Below are 21,435 nucleotides of genomic sequence, written 5' to 3' on the forward strand. Positions count from 1 at the left end.
TCTTTTGGCAAAGTTACAGCTAAAAAAACGGCAACAAAACCGGGTTTTCTGCTGTCAAAGAACGTATACTTGATTTTGGGCACATAAAAATTAGTTCTTTGGCCATAGCACAGCCAAAAATGGCCCAAATGAGGAATGTAATACCTCGTAGGGCTCGTAACTTGATTGCCATGATTCCCAATTGGTTTGCATTCAAATCTGGAAAACTTCATTTCTGGCCATTTTTTAAAAATTTTGATGATGGTACCCCTTATCAAAAATGCGAAATTCGGGCCAAAATTTATTTTCCCAAAATCGAAAATCGAGTGATAGGGGTGGTTAGTATTGGTCGTTAGCAGCCCAAAACAGTCGTTCTTTTGGCTGTGCGTCTTGTTTTGACCTAGCTAGAGCTAAAAAGCCGAACATAGTATTGCAAATTTCTGTTAAAATGGGTTTCCTGCGTTTTTAGTCATTAAATCGGCACTCGCAGCTACAAATCAGAGCAATAACGCAAAAAGCTAGTATAGGGGGTTTAAAGTTTCGGTTGTTAGCTGCATGAAACAATCTTTGTTTTAGCCGTGCTTCTTCTTTTGGCAAAGTTACAGCTAAAAAACGGCAACAAAACCGGGTTTTCTGCTGTCAAAGAACGTATACTTGATTTTGGGCACACAAAAATTAGTTCTTTGGCCATAGCACAGCCAAAAATGGCCCAAATGAGGAATGTAATACCTCGTAGGGCTCGTAACTTGATTGCCATGATTCCCAATTGGTTTGCATTCAAATCTGGAAAACTTCATTTCTGGCCATTTTTTGAAAATTTTTATGATGGTACCCCTTATCAAAAATGCGAAATTCGGGCCAAAATTTATTTTCCCAAAATCGAAAATCGAGTGATAGGGGTGGTTAGTGTTGGTCGTTAGCAGCCCAAAACAGTCGTTCTTTTGGCTGTGCGTCTTGTTTTGACCTAGCTAGAGCTAAAAAGCCGAACATAGTATTGCAAATTTCTGTTAAAATGGGTTTCCTGCGTTTTTAGTCATTAAATCGGCACTCGCAGCTACAAATCAGAGCAATAACGCAAAAAGCTAGTATAGGGGTTTAAAGTTTCGGTTGTTAGCTGCATGAAACAATCTCTGTTTTAGCCGTGCTTCTTCTTTTGGCAAAGTTACAGCTAAAAAACGGCAACAAAACCGGGTTTTCTGCTGTCAAAGAACGTATACTTGATTTTGGGCACAAAAAAATTAGTTCTTTGGCCATAGCACAGCCAAAAATGGCCCAAATGAGGAATGTAATACCTCGTAGGGCTCGTAACTTGATTGCCATGATTCCCAATTGGTTTGCATTCAAATCTGGAAAACTTAATTTTTGGCCCATTTTTGAAAATTTTGATGATGGTACCCCTTATCAAAAATGCGAAATTTGGGCCAAAATTAATTTTCCCTAAATTGAAAATCGAGTGATAGGGGTGGTTAGTGTTGGTCGTTAGCAGCCCAAAACAGTCGTTCTTTTGGCTGTGCGTCTTGTTTTGACCTAGCTAGAGCTAAAAAGCCGAACATAGTATTGCAAATTTCTGTTAAAATGGGTTTCCTGCGTTTTTAGTCATTAAATCGGCACTCGCAGCTACAAATCAGAGCAATAGCGCAAAAAGCTAGTATAGGGGTTTAAAGTTTCGGTTGTTAGCTGCATGAAACAATCTTTGTTTTAGCCGTGCTTCTTCTTTTGGCAAAGTTACAGCTAAAAAACGGCAACAAAACCGGGTTTTCTGCTGTCAAAGAACGTATACTTGATTTTGGGCACAAAAAAATTAGTTCTTTGGCCATAGCACAGCCAAAAATGGCCCAAATGAGGAATGTAATACCTCGTAGGGCTCGTAACTTGATTGCCATGATTCCCAATTGGTTTGCATTCAAATCTGGAAAACTTCATTTCTGGCCATTTTTTGAAAATTTTTTGATGGTACCCCTTATCAAAAATGCGAAATTTGGGCCAAAATTAATTTTCCCAAAATCGAAAATCGAGTGATAGGGGTGGTTAGTGTTGGTCGTTAGCAGCCCAAAACAGTCGTTCTTTTGGCTGTGCGTCTTGTTTTGACCTAGCTAGAGCTAAAAAGCCGAACATAGTATTGCAAATTTCTGTTGGTTTCGTTTTTAGTCATTAAATCGGCACTCGCAGCTACAAATCAGAGCAATAACGCAAAAAGCTAGTATAGGGGTTTAAAGTTTCGGTTGTTAGCTGCATGAAACAATCTCTGTTTTAGCCGTGCTTCTTCTTTTGGCAAAGTTACAGCTAAAAAACGGCAACAAAACCGGGTTTTCTGCTGTCAAAGAACGTATACTTGATTTTGGGCACAAAAAAATTAGTTCTTTGGCCATAGCACAGCCAAAAATGGCCCAAATGAGGAATGTAATACCTCGTAGGGCTCGTAACTTGATTGCCATGATTCCCAATTGGTTTGCATTCAAATCTGGAAAACTTAATTTTTGGCCCATTTTTGAAAATTTTGATGAGGTACCCCTTATCAAAAATGCGAAATTTGGGCCAAAATTAATTTTCCCTAAATTGAAAATCGAGTGATAGGGGTGGTTAGTGTTGGTCGTTAGCAGCCCAAAACAGTCGTTCTTTTGGCTGTGCGTCTTGTTTTGACCTAGCTAGAGCTAAAAAGCCGAACATAGTATTGCAAATTTCTGTTAAAATGGGTTTCCTGCGTTTTTAGTCATTAAATCGGCACTCGCAGCTACAAATCAGAGCAATAGCGCAAAAAGCTAGTATAGGGGTTTAAAGTTTCGGTTGTTAGCTGCATGAAACAATCTTTGTTTTAGCCGTGCTTCTTCTTTTGGCAAAGTTACAGCTAAAAAAACGGCAACAAAACCGGGTTTTCTGCTGTCAAAGAACGTATACTTGATTTTGGGCACAAAAAATTAGTTCTTTGGCCATAGCACAGCCAAAAAATGGCCCAAATGAGGAATGTAATACCTCGTAGGGCTCGTAACTTGATTGCCATGATTCCCAATTGGTTTGCATTCAAATCTGGAAAACTTCATTTCTGGCCATTTTTTGAAAATTTTGATGATGGTACCCCTTATCAAAAATGCGAAATTCGGGCCAAAATTTATTTTCCCAAAATCGAAAATCGAGTGATAGGGGTGGTTAGTATTGGTCGTTAGCAGCCCAAAACAGTCGTTCTTTTGGCTGTGCGTCTTGTTTTGACCTAGCTAGAGCTAAAAAGCCGAACATAGTATTGCAAATTTCTGTTAAAATGGGTTTCCTGCGTTTTTAGTCATTAAATCGGCACTCGCAGCTACAAATCAGAGCAATAGCGCAAAAAGCTAGTATAGGGGTTTAAAGTTTCGGTTGTTAGCTGCATGAAACAATCTTTGTTTTAGCCGTGCTTCTTCTTTTGGCAAAGTTACAGCTAAAAAACGGCAACAAAACCGGGTTTTCTGCTGTCAAAGAACGTATACTTGATTTTGGGCACAAAAAATTAGTTCTTTGGCCATAGCACAGCCAAAAATGGCCCAAATGAGGAATGTAATACCTCGTAGGGCTCGTAACTTGATTGCCATGATTCCCAATTGGTTTGCATTCAAATCTGGAAAACTTCATTTCTGGCCATTTTTGAAAATTTTTGATGATGGTACCCCTTATCAAAAATGCGAAATTTGGGCCAAAATTAATTTTCCCAAAATCGAAAATCGAGTGATAGGGGTGGTTAGTGTTGGTCGTTAGCAGCCCAAAACAGTCGTTCTTTTGGCTGTGCGTCTTGTTTTGACCTAGCTAGAGCTAAAAAGCCGAACATAGTATTGCAAATTTCTGTTAAAATGGGTTTCCTGCGTTTTTAGTCATTAAATCGGCACTCGCAGCTACAAATCAGAGCAATAACGCAAAAAGCTAGTATAGGGGTTTAAAGTTTCGGTTGTTAGCTGCATGAAACAATCTTTGTTTTAGCCGTGCTTCTTCTTTTGGCAAAGTTACAGCTAAAAAACGGCAACAAAACCGGGTTTTCTGCTGTCAAAGAACGTATACTTGATTTTGGGCACAAAAAAATTAGTTCTTTGGCCATAGCACAGCCAAAAATGGCCCAAATGAGGAATGTAATACCTCGTAGGGCTCGTAACTTGATTGCCATGATTCCCAATTGGTTTGCATTCAAATCTGGAAAACTTCATTTCTGGCCATTTTTTGAAAATTTTGATGATGGTACCCCTTATCAAAAATGCGAAATTTGGGCCAAAATTAATTTTCCCTAAATTGAAAATCGAGTGATAGGGGTGGTTAGTGTTGGTCGTTGGCAGTACAAAACAGTCGTTCTTTTGGCTGTGCGTCTTGTTTTGACCTAGCTAGAGCTAAAAAGCCGAACATAGTATTGCAAATTTCTGTTAAAATGGGTTTCCTGCGTTTTTAGTCATTAAATCGGCACTCGCAGCTACAAATCAGAGCAATAACGCAAAAAGCTAGTATAGGGGTTTAAAGTTTCGGTTGTTAGCTGCATGAAACAATCTTTGTTTTAGCCGTGCTTCTTCTTTTGGCAAAGTTACAGCTAAAAAACGGCAACAAAACCGGGTTTTCTGCTGTCAAAGAACGTATACTTGATTTTGGGCACAAAAAAATTAGTTCTTTGGCCATAGCACAGCCAAAAATGGCCCAAATGAGGAATGTAATACCTCGTAGGGCTCGTAACTTGATTGCCATGATTCCCAATTGGTTTGCATTCAAATCTGGAAAACTTCATTTCTGGCCATTTTTTGAAAATTTTGATGATGGTACCCCTTATCAAAAATGCGAAATTTGGGCCAAAATTAATTTTCCCTAAATTGAAAAACGAGTGATAGGGGTAGTTAGTGTTGGTCGTTGGCAGTACAAAACAGTCGTTCTTTTGGCTGTGCGTCTTGTTTTGACCTAGCTAGAGCTAAAAAGCCGAACATAGTATTGCAAATTTCTGTTAAAATGGGTTTCCTGCGTTTTTAGTCATTAAATCGGCACTCGCAGCTACAAATCAGAGCAATAACGCAAAAAGCTAGTATAGGGGTTTAAAGTTTCGGTTGTTAGCTGCATGAAACAATCTTTGTTTTAGCCGTGCTTCTTCTTTTGGCAAAGTTACAGCTAAAAAACGGCAACAAAACCGGGTTTTCTGCTGTCAAAGAACGTATACTTGATTTTGGGCACAAAAAAATTAGTTCTTTGGCCATAGCACAGCCAAAAATGGCCCAAATGAGGAATGTAATACCTCGTAGGGCTCGTAACTTGATTGCCATGATTCCCAATTGGTTTGCATTCAAATCTGGAAAACTTCATTTCTGGCCATTTTTTGAAAATTTTAATGATGGTACCCCTTATCAAAAATGCGAAATTTGGGCCAAAATTAATTTTCCCAAAATCGAAAATCGAGTGATAGGGGTGGTTAGTGTTGGTCGTTAGCAGCCCAAAACAGTCGTTCTTTTGGCTGTGCGTCTTGTTTTGACCTAGCTAGAGCTAAAAAGCCGAACATAGTATTGCAAATTTCTGTTAAAATGGGTTTCCTGCGTTTTTAGTCATTAAATCGGCACTCGCAGCTACAAATCAGAGCAATAACGCAAAAAGCTAGTATAGGGGTTTAAAGTTTCGGTTGTTAGCTGCATGAAACAATCTTTGTTTTAGCCGTGCTTCTTCTTTTGGCAAAGTTACAGCTAAAAAACGGCAACAAAACCGGGTTTTCTGCTGTCAAAGAACGTATACTTGATTTTGGGCACAAAAAAATTAGTTCTTTGGCCATAGCACAGCCAAAAATGGCCCAAATGAGGAATGTAATACCTCGTAGGGCTCGTAACTTGATTGCCATGATTCCCAATTGGTTTGCATTCAAATCTGGAAAACTTCATTTCTGGCCATTTTTTGAAAATTTTGATGATGGTACCCCTTATCAAAAATGCGAAATTTGGGCCAAAATTAATTTTCCCAAAATCGAAAATCGAGTGATAGGGGTGGTTAGTGTTGGTCGTTAGCAGCCCAAAACAGTCGTTCTTTTGGCTGTGCGTCTTGTTTTGACCTAGCTAGAGCTAAAAAGCCGAACATAGTATTGCAAATTTCTGTTAAAATGGGTTTCCTGCGTTTTTAGTCATTAAATCGGCACTCGCAGCTACAAATCAGAGCAATAACGCAAAAAGCTAGTATAGGGGTTTAAAGTTTCGGTTGTTAGCTGCATGAAACAATCTTTGTTTTAGCCGTGCTTCTTCTTTTGGCAAAGTTACAGCTAAAAAACGGCAACAAAACCGGGTTTTCTGCTGTCAAAGAACGTATACTTGATTTTGGGCACAAAAAAATTAGTTCTTTGGCCATAGCACAGCCAAAAATGGCCCAAATGAGGAATGTAATACCTCGTAGGGCTCGTAACTTGATTGCCATGATTCCCAATTGGTTTGCATTCAAATCTGGAAAACTTCATTTCTGGCCATTTTTTGAAAATTTTGATGATGGTACCCCTTATCAAAAATGCGAAATTTGGGCCAAAATTAATTTTCCCAAAATCGAAAATCGAGTGATAGGGGTGGTTAGTGTTGGTCGTTAGCAGCCCAAAACAGTCGTTCTTTTGGCTGTGCGTCTTGTTTTGACCTAGCTAGAGCTAAAAAGCCGAACATAGTATTGCAAATTTCTGTTAAAATGGGTTTCCTGCGTTTTTAGTCATTAAATCGGCACTCGCAGCTACAAATCAGAGCAATAACGCAAAAAGCTAGTATAGGGGTTTAAAGTTTCGGTTGTTAGCTGCATGAAACAATCTTTGTTTTAGCCGTGCTTCTTCTTTTGGCAAAGTTACAGCTAAAAAACGGCAACAAAACCGGGTTTTCTGCTGTCAAAGAACGTATACTTGATTTTGGGCACAAAAAATTAGTTCTTTGGCCATAGCACAGCCAAAAATGGCCCAAATGAGGAATGTAATACCTCGTAGGGCTCGTAACTTGATTGCCATGATTCCCAATTGGTTTGCATTCAAATCTGGAAAACTTCATTTCTGGCCATTTTTTGAAAATTTTGATGATGGTACCCCTTATCAAAAATGCGAAATTTGGGCCAAAATTAATTTTCCCAAAATCGAAAATCGAGTGATAGGGGTGGTTAGTGTTGGTCGTTAGCAGCCCAAAACAGTCGTTCTTTTGGCTGTGCGTCTTGTTTTGACCTAGCTAGAGCTAAAAAGCCGAACATAGTATTGCAAATTTCTGTTAAAATGGGTTTCCTGCGTTTTTAGTCATTAAATCGGCACTCGCAGCTACAAATCAGAGCAATAACGCAAAAAGCTAGTATAGGGGTTTAAAGTTTCGGTTGTTAGCTGCATGAAACAATCTTTGTTTTAGCCGTGCTTCTTCTTTTGGCAAAGTTACAGCTAAAAAACGGCAACAAAACCGGGTTTTCTGCTGTCAAAGAACGTATACTTGATTTTGGGCACAAAAAAATTAGTTCTTTGGCCATAGCACAGCCAAAAATGGCCCAAATGAGGAATGTAATACCTCGTAGGGCTCGTAACTTGATTGCCATGATTCCCAATTGGTTTGCATTCAAATCTGGAAAACTTCATTTCTGGCCATTTTTTGAAAATTTTGATGATGGTACCCCTTATCAAAAATGCGAAATTTGGGCCAAAATTAATTTTCCCAAAATCGAAAATCGAGTGATAGGGGTGGTTAGTGTTGGTCGTTAGCAGCCCAAAACAGTCGTTCTTTTGGCTGTGCGTCTTGTTTTGACCTAGCTAGAGCTAAAAAGCCGAACATAGTATTGCAAATTTCTGTTAAAATGGGTTTCCTGCGTTTTTAGTCATTAAATCGGCACTCGCAGCTACAAATCAGAGCAATAACGCAAAAAGCTAGTATAGGGGTTTAAAGTTTCGGTTGTTACTTGCATGAAACAATCTTTGTTTTAGCCGTGCTTCTTCTTTTGGCAAAGTTACAGCTAAAAAACGGCAACAAAACCGGGTTTTCTGCTGTCAAAGAACGTATACTTGATTTTGGGCACAAAAAAATTAGTTCTTTGGCCATAGCACAGCCAAAAATGGCCCAAATGAGGAATGTAATACCTCGTAGGGCTCGTAACTTGATTGCCATGATTCCCAATTGGTTTGCATTCAAATCTGGAAAACTTCATTTCTGGCCATTTTTTGAAAATTTTGATGATGGTACCCCTTATCAAAAATGCGAAATTTGGGCCAAAATTAATTTTCCCAAAATCGAAAATCGAGTGATAGGGGTGGTTAGTATTGGTCGTTAGCAGCCCAAAACAGTCGTTCTTTTGGCTGTGCGTCTTGTTTTGACCTAGCTAGAGCTAAAAAGCCGAACATAGTATTGCAAATTTCTGTTAAAATGGGTTTCCTGCGTTTTTAGTCATTAAATCGGCACTCGCAGCTACAAATCAGAGCAATAACGCAAAAAGCTAGTATAGGGGTTTAAAGTTTCGGTTGTTAGCTGCATGAAACAATCTTTGTTTTAGCCGTGCTTCTTCTTTTGGCAAAGTTACAGCTAAAAAACGGCAACAAAACCGGGTTTTCTGCTGTCAAAGAACGTATACTTGATTTTGGGCACAAAAAAATTAGTTCTTTGGCCATAGCACAGCCAAAAATGGCCCAAATGAGGAATGTAATACCTCGTAGGGCTCGTAACTTGATTGCCATGATTCCCAATTGGTTTGCATTCAAATCTGGAAAACTTCATTTCTGGCCATTTTTTGAAAATTTTTGATGATGGTACCCTTATCAAAAATGCGAAATTTGGGCCAAAATTAATTTTCCCAAAATCGAAAATCGAGTGATAGGGGTGGTTAGTGTTGGTCGTTAGCAGCCCAAAACAGTCGTTCTTTTGGCTGTGCGTCTTGTTTTGACCTAGCTAGAGCTAAAAAGCCGAACATAGTATTGCAAATTTCTGTAAAAATGGGTTTCCTGCGTTTTTAGTCATTAAATCGGCACTCGCAGCTACAAATCAGAGCAATAACGCAAAAAGCTAGTATAGGGGGTTTAAAGTTTCGGTTGTTAGCTGCATGAAACAATCTTTGTTTTAGCCGTGCTTCTTCTTTTGGCAAAGTTACAGCTAAAAAACGGCAACAAAACCGGGTTTTCTGCTGTCAAAGAACGTATACTTGATTTTGGGCACAAAAAAATTAGTTCTTTGGCCATAGCACAGCCAAAAATGGCCCAAATGAGGAATGTAATACCTCGTAGGGCTCGTAACTTGATTGCCATGATTCCCAATTGGTTTGCATTCAAATCTGGAAAACTTCATTTCTGGCCATTTTTTTGAAAATTTTGATGATGGTACCCTTATCAAAAATGCGAAATTTGGGCCAAAATTAATTTTCCCAAAATCGAAAATCGAGTGATAGGGGTGGTTAGTGTTGGTCGTTAGCAGCCCAAAACAGTCGTTCTTTTGGCTGTGCGTCTTGTTTTGACCTAGCTAGAGCTAAAAAGCCGAACATAGTATTGCAAATTTCTGTTAAAATGGGTTTCCTGCGTTTTTAGTCATTAAATCGGCACTCGCAGCTACAAATCAGAGCAATAACGCAAAAAGCTAGTATAGGGGTTTAAAGTTTCGGTTGTTAGCTGCATGAAACAATCTTTGTTTTAGCCGTGCTTCTTCTTTTGGCAAAGTTACAGCTAAAAAACGGCAACAAACCGGGTTTTCTGCTATCAAAGAACGTATACTTGATTTTGGGCACAAAAAAAATTAGTTCTTTGGCCATAGCACAGCCAAAAATGGCCCAAATGAGGAATGTAATACCTCGTAGGGCTCGTAACTTGATTGCCATGATTCCCAATTGGTTTGCATTCAAATCTGGAAAACTTCATTTCTGGCCATTTTTTGAAAATTTTGATGATGGTACCCCTTATCAAAAATGCGAAATTCGGGCCAAAATTAATTTTCCCAAAATCGAAAATCGAGTGATAGGGGTGGTTAGTATTGGTCGTTAGCAGCCCAAAACAGTCGTTCTTTTGGCTGTGCGTCTTGTTTTGACCTAGCTAGAGCTAAAAAGCCGAACATAGTATTGCAAATTTCTGTTAAAATGGGTTTCCTGCGTTTTTAGTCATTAAATCGGCACTCGCAGCTACAAATCAGAGCAATAACGCAAAAAGCTAGTATAGGGGTTTAAAGTTTCGGTTGTTAGCTGCATGAAACAATCTTTGTTTTAGCCGTGCTTCTTCTTTTGGCAAAGTTACAGCTAAAAAACGGCAACAAAACCGGGTTTTCTGCTGTCAAAGAACGTATACTTGATTTTGGGCACAAAAAAATTAGTTCTTTGGCCATAGCACAGCCAAAAATGGCCCAAATGAGGAATGTAATACCTCGTAGGGCTCGTAACTTGATTGCCATGATTCCCAATTGGTTTGCATTCAAATCTGGAAAACTTCATTTCTGGCCATTTTTTTGAAAATTTTGATTATGGTACCCCTTATCAAAAATGCGAAATTCGGGCCAAAATTAATTTTCCCAAAATCGAAAATCGAGTGATAGGGGTGGTTAGTATTGGTCGTTAGCAGCCCAAAACAGTCGTTCTTTTGGCTGTGCGTCTTGTTTTGACCTAGCTAGAGCTAAAAAGCCGAACATAGTATTGCAAATTTCTGTTAAAATGGGTTTCCTGCGTTTTTAGTCATTAAATCGGCACTCGCAGCTACAAATCAGAGCAATAACGCAAAAAGCTAGTATAGGGGTTTAAAGTTTCGGTTGTTAGCTGCATGAAACAATCTTTGTTTTAGCCGTGCTTCTTCTTTTGGCAAAGTTACAGCTAAAAAACGGCAACAAAACCGGGTTTTCTGCTGTCAAAGAACGTATACTTGATTTTGGGCACAAAAAAATTAGTTCTTTGGCCATAGCACAGCCAAAAATGGCCCAAATGAGGAATGTAATACCTCGTAGGGCTCGTAACTTGATTGCCATGATTCCCAATTGGTTTGCATTCAAATCTGGAAAACTTCATTTCTGGCCATTTTTTGAAAATTTTGATGATGGTACCCCTTATCAAAAATGCGAAATTTGGGCCAAAATTAATTTTCCCTAAATCGAAAATCGAGTGATAGGGGTAGTTAGTGTTGGTCGTTAGCAGTCCAAAACAGTCGTTCTTTTGGCTGTGCGTCTTGTTTTGACCTAGCTAGAGCTAAAAAGCCGAACATAGTATTGCAAATTTCTGTTAAAATGGGTTTCCTGCGTTTTTAGTCATTAAATCGGCACTCGCAGCTACAAATCAGAGCAATAACGCAAAAAGCTAGTATAGGGGTTTAAAGTTTCGGTTGTTAGCTGCATGAAACAATCTTTGTTTTAGCCGTGCTTCTTCTTTTGGCAAAGTTACAGCTAAAAAACGGCAACAAAACCGGGTTTTCTGCTGTCAAAGAACGTATACTTGATTTTGGGCACAAAAAATTAGTTCTTTGGCCATAGCACAGCCAAAAATGGCCCAAATGAGGAATGTAATACCTCGTAGGGCTCGTAACTTGATTGCCATGATTCCCAATTGGTTTGCATTCAAATCTGGAAAACTTCATTTCTGGCCATTTTTTGAAAATTTTTATGATGGTACCCCTTATCAAAAATGCGAAATTTGGGCCAAAATTAATTTTCCCAAAATCGAAAATCGAGTGATAGGGGTGGTTAGTGTTGGTCGTTAGCAGCCCAAAACAGTCGTTCTTTTGGCTCTGCGTCTTGTTTTGACCTAGCTAGAGCTAAAAAGCCGAACATAGTATTGCAAATTTCTGTTAAAATGGGTTTCCTGCGTTTTTAGTCATTAAATCGGCACTCGCAGCTACAAATCAGAGCAATAACGCAAAAAGCTAGTATAGGGGTTTAAAGTTTCGGTTGTTAGCTGCATGAAACAATCTTTGTTTTAGCCGTGCTTCTTCTTTTGGCAAAGTTACAGCTAAAAAACGGCAACAAAACCGGGTTTTCTGCTGTCAAAGAACGTATACTTGATTTTGGGCACAAAAAAATTAGTTCTTTGGCCATAGCACAGCCAAAAATGGCCCAAATGAGGAATGTAATACCTCGTAGGGCTCGTAACTTGATTGCCATGATTCCCAATTGGTTTGCATTCAAATCTGGAAAACTTCATTTCTGGCCATTTTTTGAAAATTTTGATGATGGTACCCGTTATCAAAAATGCGAAATTCGGGCCAAAATTTATTTTCCCAAAATCGAAAATCGAGTGATAGGGGTGGTTAGTATTGGTCGTTAGCAGCCCAAAACAGTCGTTCTTTTGGCTGTGCGTCTTGTTTTGACCTAGCTAGAGCTAAAAAGCCGAACATAGTATTGCAAATTTCTGTTAAAATGGGTTTCCTGCGTTTTTAGTCATTAAATCGGCACTCGCAGCTACAAATCAGAGCAATAACGCAAAAAGCTAGTATAGGGGTTTAAAGTTTCGGTTGTTAGCTGCATGAAACAATCTTTGTTTTAGCCGTGCTTCTTCTTTTGGCAAAGTTACAGCTATGAAACGGCAACAAACCGGGTTTTCTGCTATCAAAGAACGTATACTTGATTTTGGGCACAAAAAAATTAGTTCTTTGGCCATAGCACAGCCAAAAATGGCCCAAATGAGGAATGTAATACCTCGTAGGGCTCGTAACTTGATTGCCATGATTCCCAATTGGTTTGCATTCAAATCTGGAAAACTTCATTTCTGGCCATTTTTTGAAAATTTTGATGATGGTACCCCTTATCAAAAATGCGAAATTTGGGCCAAAATTAATTTTCCCAAAATCGAAAATCGAGTGATAGGGGTGGTTAGTGTTGGTCGTTAGCAGCCCAAAACAGTCGTTCTTTTGGCTCTGCGTCTTGTTTTGACCTAGCTAGAGCTAAAAAGCCGAACATAGTATTGCAAATTTCTGTTAAAATGGGTTTCCTGCGTTTTTAGTCATTAAATCGGCACTCGCAGCTACAAATCAGAGCAATAACGCAAAAAGCTAGTATAGGGGTTTAAAGTTTCGGTTGTTAGCTGCATGAAACAATCTTTGTTTTAGCCGTGCTTCTTCTTTTGGCAAAGTTACAGCTATGAAACGGCAACAAACCGGGTTTTCTGCTATCAAAGAACGTATACTTGATTTTGGGCACAAAAAAATTAGTTCTTTGGCCATAGCACAGCCAAAAATGGCCCAAATGAGGAATGTAATACCTCGTAGGGCTCGTAACTTGATTGCCATGATTCCCAATTGGTTTGCATTCAAATCTGGAAAACTTCATTTCTGGCCATTTTTTGAAAATTTTGATGATGGTACCCCTTATCAAAAATGCGAAATTCGGGCCAAAATTAATTTTCCCAAAATCGAAAATCGAGTGATAGGGGTGGTTAGTATTGGTCGTTAGCAGCCCAAAACAGTCGTTCTTTTGGCTGTGCGTCTTGTTTTGACCTAGCTAGAGCTAAAAAGCCGAACATAGTATTGCAAATTTCTGTAAAAATGGGTTTCCTGCGTTTTTAGTCATTAAATCGGCACTCGCAGCTACAAATCAGAGCAATAACGCAAAAAGCTAGTATAGGGGTTTAAAGTTTCGGTTGTTAGCTGCATGAAACAATCTTTGTTGGGCAAAGTTTTGACAAAACTAGAGCTAAGAATCCGCAAAAATATTGAAATTTTCTTCAACAAATCCAGTTTGTTTTCTATTTTGCACCCAAAGTGCTTAAATTATTTACCTTTTACAGATTTCAATTAATTCTTTGCCATTAAAGCTCTTAAAACTGGCTTGTACTAAATTCATGGCTTCCACAATTTCGTTGACTTATCTTCTTCTTTTTTTATCCGCTTATTGAGTTGTCTTCCGTTGTCGTATACCAGTCCCCCGGGGGCTGTATTTTGTTTAATTGCCGCAGTGAGTCTTACAACATCAAATCAGCACACAGAGCACATACACAAGTATTCCCAGGCAAAAAACACCCTATTTTCCCACCCATTCATCCCACTTTTTAAGCAAACTTTCCTCCTTGATTACGAAGCACAAATTTTCGGTTGTGTTAGAGGTTTTGAGGCTCCCTAGACTCGTTCCCTTTTTGTTTTATCACAGATCGATTAAAATCATAATTAGCTAACTTTCCAGGGAATCTCCTCTTTTCCCCTTTTTCTTTTGTTTTGCTTTTGCGGTCACACCTCAGTTACCACGCCTTGGGGAGAAGATTTTTTCAAGTCTTCCAAGGAAACGTGTTTATGATTACTTATTACAATTTTATTACTAACTTTAATTTCTTGCTGGACCCAAATTCAAGTCTCTATAGGGAAAGACTATCGGTCTTGCACCGAAATTAAAAAAATATATATTTCTATATATATATTTCAGTTTTGTATTTAACTTACTTCATTTAAAAACCAGAAATTAAGCTTAGTTTTCAGAATAGAATAATGTAATATATACCAATGCTATGAAATTCCTTGAAACGGTTTTTGACGTGCACAAGAAAAAGAAGAAATAGAGGCAGAGAAAACACTTGAAAGCTCATAGAGAACTTTTGGCACAAAGTTGTCGAAATCAATCAAGCGTTGAGACCTATCCGCCAGACGAATTTTCCCCAAATTGCACCCCACTGAAATGCCACCGATTTCTAGGTGGCAATGGTTGCTTTTGGTAGTGGCTTTTCTTCTCTGTTTTATTAAGGTCTTCGCTTCTTTTTTATATTGCCAATCATTTCGTATTTATGCGTTTGTTCTTTGATCCCAATCAGCAAGCTGTTTCCCCTTCAAACCTCTTCGGAATTATTCGTTGTCAATCAGTGATTTGACCATTTTCGGTCACTTTAGTACGGTAACCCCAGACTCAAAAAAAATCCTTATTTCAGAAATGTGTGCCGAGTTCTGTTTCCATTTTCGCTGGAATTTGACTTAATTTGTTTTTTGTTAAAGAAAAATCGAAATAACATTTTGTTTGAAATCAATTTTACTGGACAATCAATATTTCCCTATGATTACCTTTGGCTGTGGACATTTCACATTCTTTTTGTTGGCGCCGAAAATGGTTTATTTAAATTTTACGTCTTGACACTGACAACTTATATCAGAATATTTTAACTCGAATGGGAGCCATTCTGATTAATAAACTGTAAGGCGTTTTGGAGAATGTTATCTTTTTATAACCACATTTTTGTGGCCTTAACTTGTTCCGTATACGTAATATTACCATATTGTGCATACGTAATGGGTTCTTAATTAAAAAATTCATTTATATACTTAGTGGTATATTTAAAAATTGAAAAATAAGGTTAAAAACAAGTAGGGTATTTAGAATTTCGTTTCCTTTTTCGACTGATTTTTCACACGTTTCTATTTCTGTATCCTTTATTACGCATACGCCGCATGGCCCTACGCATTGATGAATTGTTGCCAATTTCAGAATTTCTCGAAGAGGGATTTCTTTGTTGCGGGGTTCTAGGGGTGGGTGTTGCGTGTGGGTGAAGAAATATGGGGTATGCCATGTGCCATCGAGTCAAATCAAACTGAAGTTTTGCTGGTCTTAGCTGGTATTTGTTGTTGTTTGTGTTCTAGTCTTTTTTCTATTTGGTTTTTTTCTTGATACTTTTTTTTTTGCCTTTGTGGCGCCATCTCCCGGCGCCGTGTTTCTCTGTGTGTGTGTGTGTGGAGGCACGCGCATTCTAGTACTATGAACGTGTATGCGTGTGTGTGTTTCCTTTTCTTGCCTATTTTATGATTTATTGTATGTTTTCCCATTCGTGGTTGCTAACCAACTAACCAAAGAACCGAACCCACCAAGTCACCGAGCTTATTACACTGACCTTTACACGTACTAAGCCACCCTCTCTTCGCCGCCCTATTTGCTGACTTAAGGGTCTTTCAAGTTTTCTGTTTTCTTTTTCTTTTCTTTTTTTGGGCAAGTGTCTTTTAGTCAGGGCTCGTGTGTCTCTGTCTGCAGAGACTTATCTTTAAGAAGAATAAAGTAGCTAGGGGGGAGGGGGATCGGGTGAAGAAGCGGGTGTTAGCGGGAATGGGAATAGCCCGTTTTCAGACAACACACCATGGCCTGTTGACCAAAGCTCACTTTAGCAAACTTAATCTGTAGCCATATAACATTTTTTGCTTTCGATCGGTGGGACTTTCGAGAAGCCAAGCGAGCCAAAAGGATATTGGGTATTAGGTTTCTCGCCCACTTGTGTTTTGTTTTATTTAAATGTTCCTTTAACTTACAAGGGAATCAAATATATTTACTTATCTTTATGTTATTATAAGTAATTTAAAGGTTTCAAACTCAAATGTCTCATTTCCTAAACTAATTTCGTTTTACTTCACAAGAAAGCCTGAAAACAATAACCTTATTACATATCTCTACTAATATTTTCCCTTTTTGAACTCATTCGTCCTTTGACTTTCCCATTTCTTGGGCTCTTTTGAGTGACTGACATTTGGAATTGCTTTGGCAAATTATATTTTATTGCTGCAGCCATCAAAACTAACCCACAAGATGTTGGCCTTCAATCCCGGCCATCCCTCGTGTCCCTCCACTTCCCACTCATATCCAAACAGCTCGGAGTGTTTCTTGCCCCGTTTTGTGTGCCTATTGCCACATACTTCATTTCTATTTGGAAGAGAAGTCAACTGCCACAAACAGTTAGTTGCCCGCTGGCCACATTCTCGTCGTTGTCATTTCCAACGCTATATTCGTGCTCCTTGCCTTGTTTATTATTTATTTACAATACTTTCTTATTCAAAATGAACCCGCAAACCTCTCGGAATTATTGATGGCCCAACCATATACCACAGCGAATTGTTGAAGGGGTACAGGAGGAGGAGGAGGTTACCCCTTTTTGCCCAGCAGTAACGATTTTTTTTATTTATATTTTTTTTTGTTTTGTTCCTTGCCCTTCCACAGGCAGGTTCTGTTTCAAGAGTTTCTCAAGTGCGACGAGGGGCAAAGAACACAAAAAACATAACGAAAAGTCCGGTCGACTCAATTTACAAAAATTCTCTTTCTTTTTCTTCATTACTTTTTTATATTCTTCAGTTGTTTTTTTTCTTTTTTTTTTTTTTTTTTGGTGGGCAGCCGTAGTCAGAGATTATTAACTTTTAAATTATGCATTGGTACGGTGGATGGAAAAAGGGGAAAAATATGAGAAAAGCTCAAAGACTGAATGACCGTCGAACTGATTAATGCAAATGGATTAAAGTTTCAAAGGGTTAGTTCGAGTGGTCTTTCCCTCTTGATTTTTTAAGTGAATTGTTTCCAAGAAAAATAGCTAGGTACTTCGAGACTTTCAGATTTTGTACACTTTTTATCATTACTAAATAGTCGTGCTTTTGGAATATACAAATTTTAGAATTTTACTTATCTGACCAACGCATTTCACCTTGACGCCACAAATTAAAAGTTTACTACTGCTGCTCCATTAAACCTCTCAATTATTTTCCGCATATTCAAACGGTTTTGAAGTCACATCCCCTCGATTCGCACAGAAGCAAAAATACACAACAGCATTTTGACACTCAGTTAGCAGTTAGTCCAATATTTTTTCAGCATTTTACAATATTTATCATGCGGCCGATGATTTATGTGATTGGAGCGCCATATATCTGAAGATATATGTGTGTTTATGTAAATAAATATAGGTTTTGGGTGCCTGACACTGCGGATGCTGCAACGGCAGCAGCAGTGCCACCACAAAAAATATACCAGCAAAATAAATATATCGACAGGCAGAATGAACCTTAATAAATATTTACGCGCTGCGTAACAATTCGCCTAGCTAAATATGCCAATTTTAGCCTCTTAAATTTTGTATGTTTTTCTTCTTCTTCTTTTTTTTTTGCAGAAATGAGAAGTTTTATACGTGCTGCGATGAGCCATATCTGGACATCACCTTCAACATCACAATGCGCCGCAAGACCCTTTTCTACACGGTCAACCTGATCATTCCCTGCATGGGCATCAGTTTCCTCACCATCCTTGTATTCTACCTGCCGTCGGACAGTGGTGAGAAGGTGAGTTTAATCTTTGGATATCCCTGGGAAGGGAAAAGTATCTGATATCACGAAATGTTGGGCTTTAGAGAATATAAAATAACAATCTCTAATTGAGATTTAAAATACTTGCAAAAATAATTGGTTAATTGTAAAACCAATTACATAAAGTTCTAATAGAGTCAAATATATGAAGTATTATTAAAAAATAGTTAATTCGAATTGCGTGCACTAGAACATAGACAAAAACTGAACATTTGTTCGCCATAGTTTTTCTGATAAGCGGGCTCAATTAATGAGCTAAAGTTTAATTAAATCAGTCGCACTATAGTTGCGGCGGGGTGTCCAAAAGCTTTATCTTCTGCCATTGGATTTATGCTAATGATACACATGTTATTGCATTTATTCATAGTGAAATTAAGCATTAGAATCAAGTTCATCCGCAGCTGAAATGCATTAGCTTGCATAAAGCGTTACCCATTTCCCATTTCTCCCGCCATATTTGCTTTGTTCACATCTGCTGCCATTTTCCCCGCGCTTTTCACCATTCTCATTTTCATTTTTTTTTTTTTTTTTTTGCATTAAACCAATTGCCATAATTTATTGCCAGCTCACTCCTCGCCCATCCGTTCAAAATGTGCTTTTAATTAAAAAGCAAAAAAAAAACTAAAAAAAAAAAAACAAAAAAATAATTTCACACTCAAATGAAAATGAAAATGCATTTCAACATTTTATTCGTTTTGATTTTCATTTTTTCGGGTGTTCTGTGTATGTGTGTGTGTGTGTTGGCGTATATTTTTTCGCCCAGTCTGCCATCATTTAAGTTTGAGTAAATAAAATTACACCATGTATTCAATTTAATGCGAACAAAAGTTCCTTTTTTTTTACTTTTTTGTTTCATTGCGGTTCTTTGGCGATTCTTTGAGGGAAAATGCCAAACGAAAATGAAAACACGAAATGGCATAATGCATAAATATAAACATTTACATGCTGCCTGGGACTTATGAATAAATTACGGCCAATTTTCAAAATAAATAAAATGCAAAAATAATTTGTGTGCGCAAGCGGTTTGTGGATTACTGATGCTGATGCCGATGCCGATGCTGATGCTGATGTTGATGCCAATGCCATCCGGCATTTCCACATCGCTCACGGAGCATAATTTATGTTATAAATATTGACAGCGCCGGGCATTTGATGAGCCATCCCAGCAGGCATTATGTAAATTCCCGATTTGCGTGTGCATTATCGAGTTAAGAGCGGTATATTCGATGACTACTCATCGAATAATGCGCGCATTATACCAAGCTGTCACATGAAAACGAACTTTATGAATGATTTTGGAAAGACACTGTTTATCTAAGGCTTGATTTGATTTGAACATTATTACTGTTCGTAGGATATCGATGAATAATCTTTCAAATTAGACATTTTGACAAATTTATCCAATATCAAGTATAATATTTATAAATAAGATAGATTTAAGTCATATTTCCGATAATAATCAATTTAGTTTGTTCACTTAAATACACCAATCTATCTTTGCTAGTACTTAAAGTTGGTTGGCCCAATAAAAAATAATCAATTCGTTTGATATTATTTTGCCAGGAGTTTTTCCCCTCTTTTTGTGGTATCTGTTTACTTTTTTGTTTTTCTTTTTTCTTTTTGATACTTTTACTATTTGTGCCGTGTGGGCACATTTCATTGCACTGTTGTCCCTTTTATGGCCATGCACGCACACTCACCCGGACACACACACACACACACATACTGGTACATGGAGCTGGCAAATATTTACGCCTAAAAGCAGGCAGCGAAATAAAACAGGACACAAACTGCGGATCTGCGCCCGAAATTCCCGCCACTGGTCAGTCTGCAGTTAACTATGGCAACTCTGGCACGTCCGCCACGCCCATCGTTCCTGCCAAACGACCCACCGCGCCCCTCATCTGTTCGGCCCATCCTTTGGACCCCCGTGGCCGAAGTTCTATCGGAATTGGAATTCGAATTGCCAATTTACATGCATATGCGCCACAACGCACTTCATTCATGCAATTGCCGATTGCGGGAGTGAGGAAAGGAGGTGGCCCAAAATGGTTGCGGTACACTAGTAGAAAATGTCCTTTAATCTTTAATCAATTAAGATTTTTCCTTAAAAAAATTCTCATTAAATAGTAGAGAGGGGAAAAGGTATGCACTTTCAAGCTTAGTAAATATCCCTAGAAGATTTTTGATTTTTTATATTATTAGATAAAATCATAATAATCTTTGAAAATATTATACTAAAATTTCTATAATAAAAACTTAATAGACTTATAATTTATCTTAATAGAATGCAACTCTGTGGTAGCCTTTTTTGTAGAACATTTTTAGCACAGTTTTTTCCCGGTACATCAAACGAAGGGCTACTTTTCCAATACTAAGTAGCCGCACTGTTCCCATTCCCCTCCGTTTATTTGCATCGTATTTTTATGGGCGAAACAATTACGTTTTACGAACAGCATCCAGATTGAAACTGGCCCATCAGTTGGCAGGCCCGAACTATCCAGTCGGAGTCCGAAGCTCACCCTAACAGAACTGAAATCATCGGGACCGAAATGCATTTGGCCACCTTAATTACACCGAACATTTGCATAAATAATGAGCAGGTCGCTAGTGATGGTAGCGTGAGGCGATTACCCATGGATTCCTTTGCCATTGAGGTCACAGCCCCCATTTGTATCATCCCTAAGGCTTTCAGGCAATGACATAAACAGCACTGAGAGAAATACTAAGGTGTTTATAAAACAAACTATGAAAAATAGTTTCATTTATGAACTATATATTCACCATTAGTTTCTTGATTACCTTTAAATCGATGCTTTTATAGGTGAATATATGGTGGTATTTATAGTGGAAAGCCATTGGATTTGCTTGGCAAGTTGTAGCCCTAATTAGGCAACGTCACTAATCGCTTTACAAGCGCTGACCCCAAAACTACGGCTAATTATCATAAAATCATTAAGCATCGAAAATTTATGCCGCACACAAACTCACTGAAACACACATATAGCAACACACAGACAGACAGTAGAAAGCCTCAAATGGTGCGTCTCATTTTCGACATTTAATTACTTTCTACAAATACACTCACATCGAAACCCATACAAGCACACACTTCATTACAAGCAGCTTAGGCATGAATAAGGTGAGCTACCACTCCTCCTTTTTCAGCCATACCCCCCTACAAATCATTTTGCGCTTTATTGAGCGCCTTGAAAAGTATGCCGCGTTTTCGTTTTCATTTCCATTTTCACGGAGGAAGGTTTTTCCCAACTCAGAGCCCCACACCCCCCCCCCTTACCGCGTTCTTTTTTCGACATTTTCCATTGCCTTTGCATATGATTTGTTGGCCAGCTTTTGGCAAGGCCGCAATTGCCGGCTGATAAACCGCTTTTTCATACGCCCATTGCCCTGGCTTATTATTTGCTTGTGATGCCCGCTTAGGTGTTCTAAATCAATTTGGATTTGTGGCTCCAATTGGCGGCCAAGCGAGCGGAATCTTGGCAATTGTCTGGCAATGAAATTAAAATTTTCAC

At 38.4% G+C, this 21,435-nt stretch overlaps 1 protein-coding gene across 5 annotated transcripts in view; it reads left to right on the forward strand.

The window, feature by feature from the left end:
* Nucleotides 1–21,435, forward strand: part of LOC108103981 (acetylcholine receptor subunit alpha-like) — a 136,963-nt gene that overhangs the window by 108,988 nt on the left and 6,540 nt on the right. For all 5 annotated transcript variants that reach the window (XM_041818423.1, XM_041818426.1, XM_041818425.1 and 2 more), the window contains one exon: nucleotides 17,710–17,878. In XM_041818423.1, coding sequence (XP_041674357.1) covers nucleotides 17,710–17,878 — 169 coding nt within the window. The remainder of the gene's footprint in view (nucleotides 1–17,709; nucleotides 17,879–21,435) is intronic.

The sequence above is a fragment of the Drosophila eugracilis genome, unplaced genomic scaffold, assembly GCF_018153835.1.
Source record: "Drosophila eugracilis isolate 14026-0451.02 unplaced genomic scaffold, ASM1815383v1 contig_2163, whole genome shotgun sequence".
In the NCBI taxonomy this organism is placed as follows: domain Eukaryota; kingdom Metazoa; phylum Arthropoda; class Insecta; order Diptera; family Drosophilidae; genus Drosophila; species Drosophila eugracilis.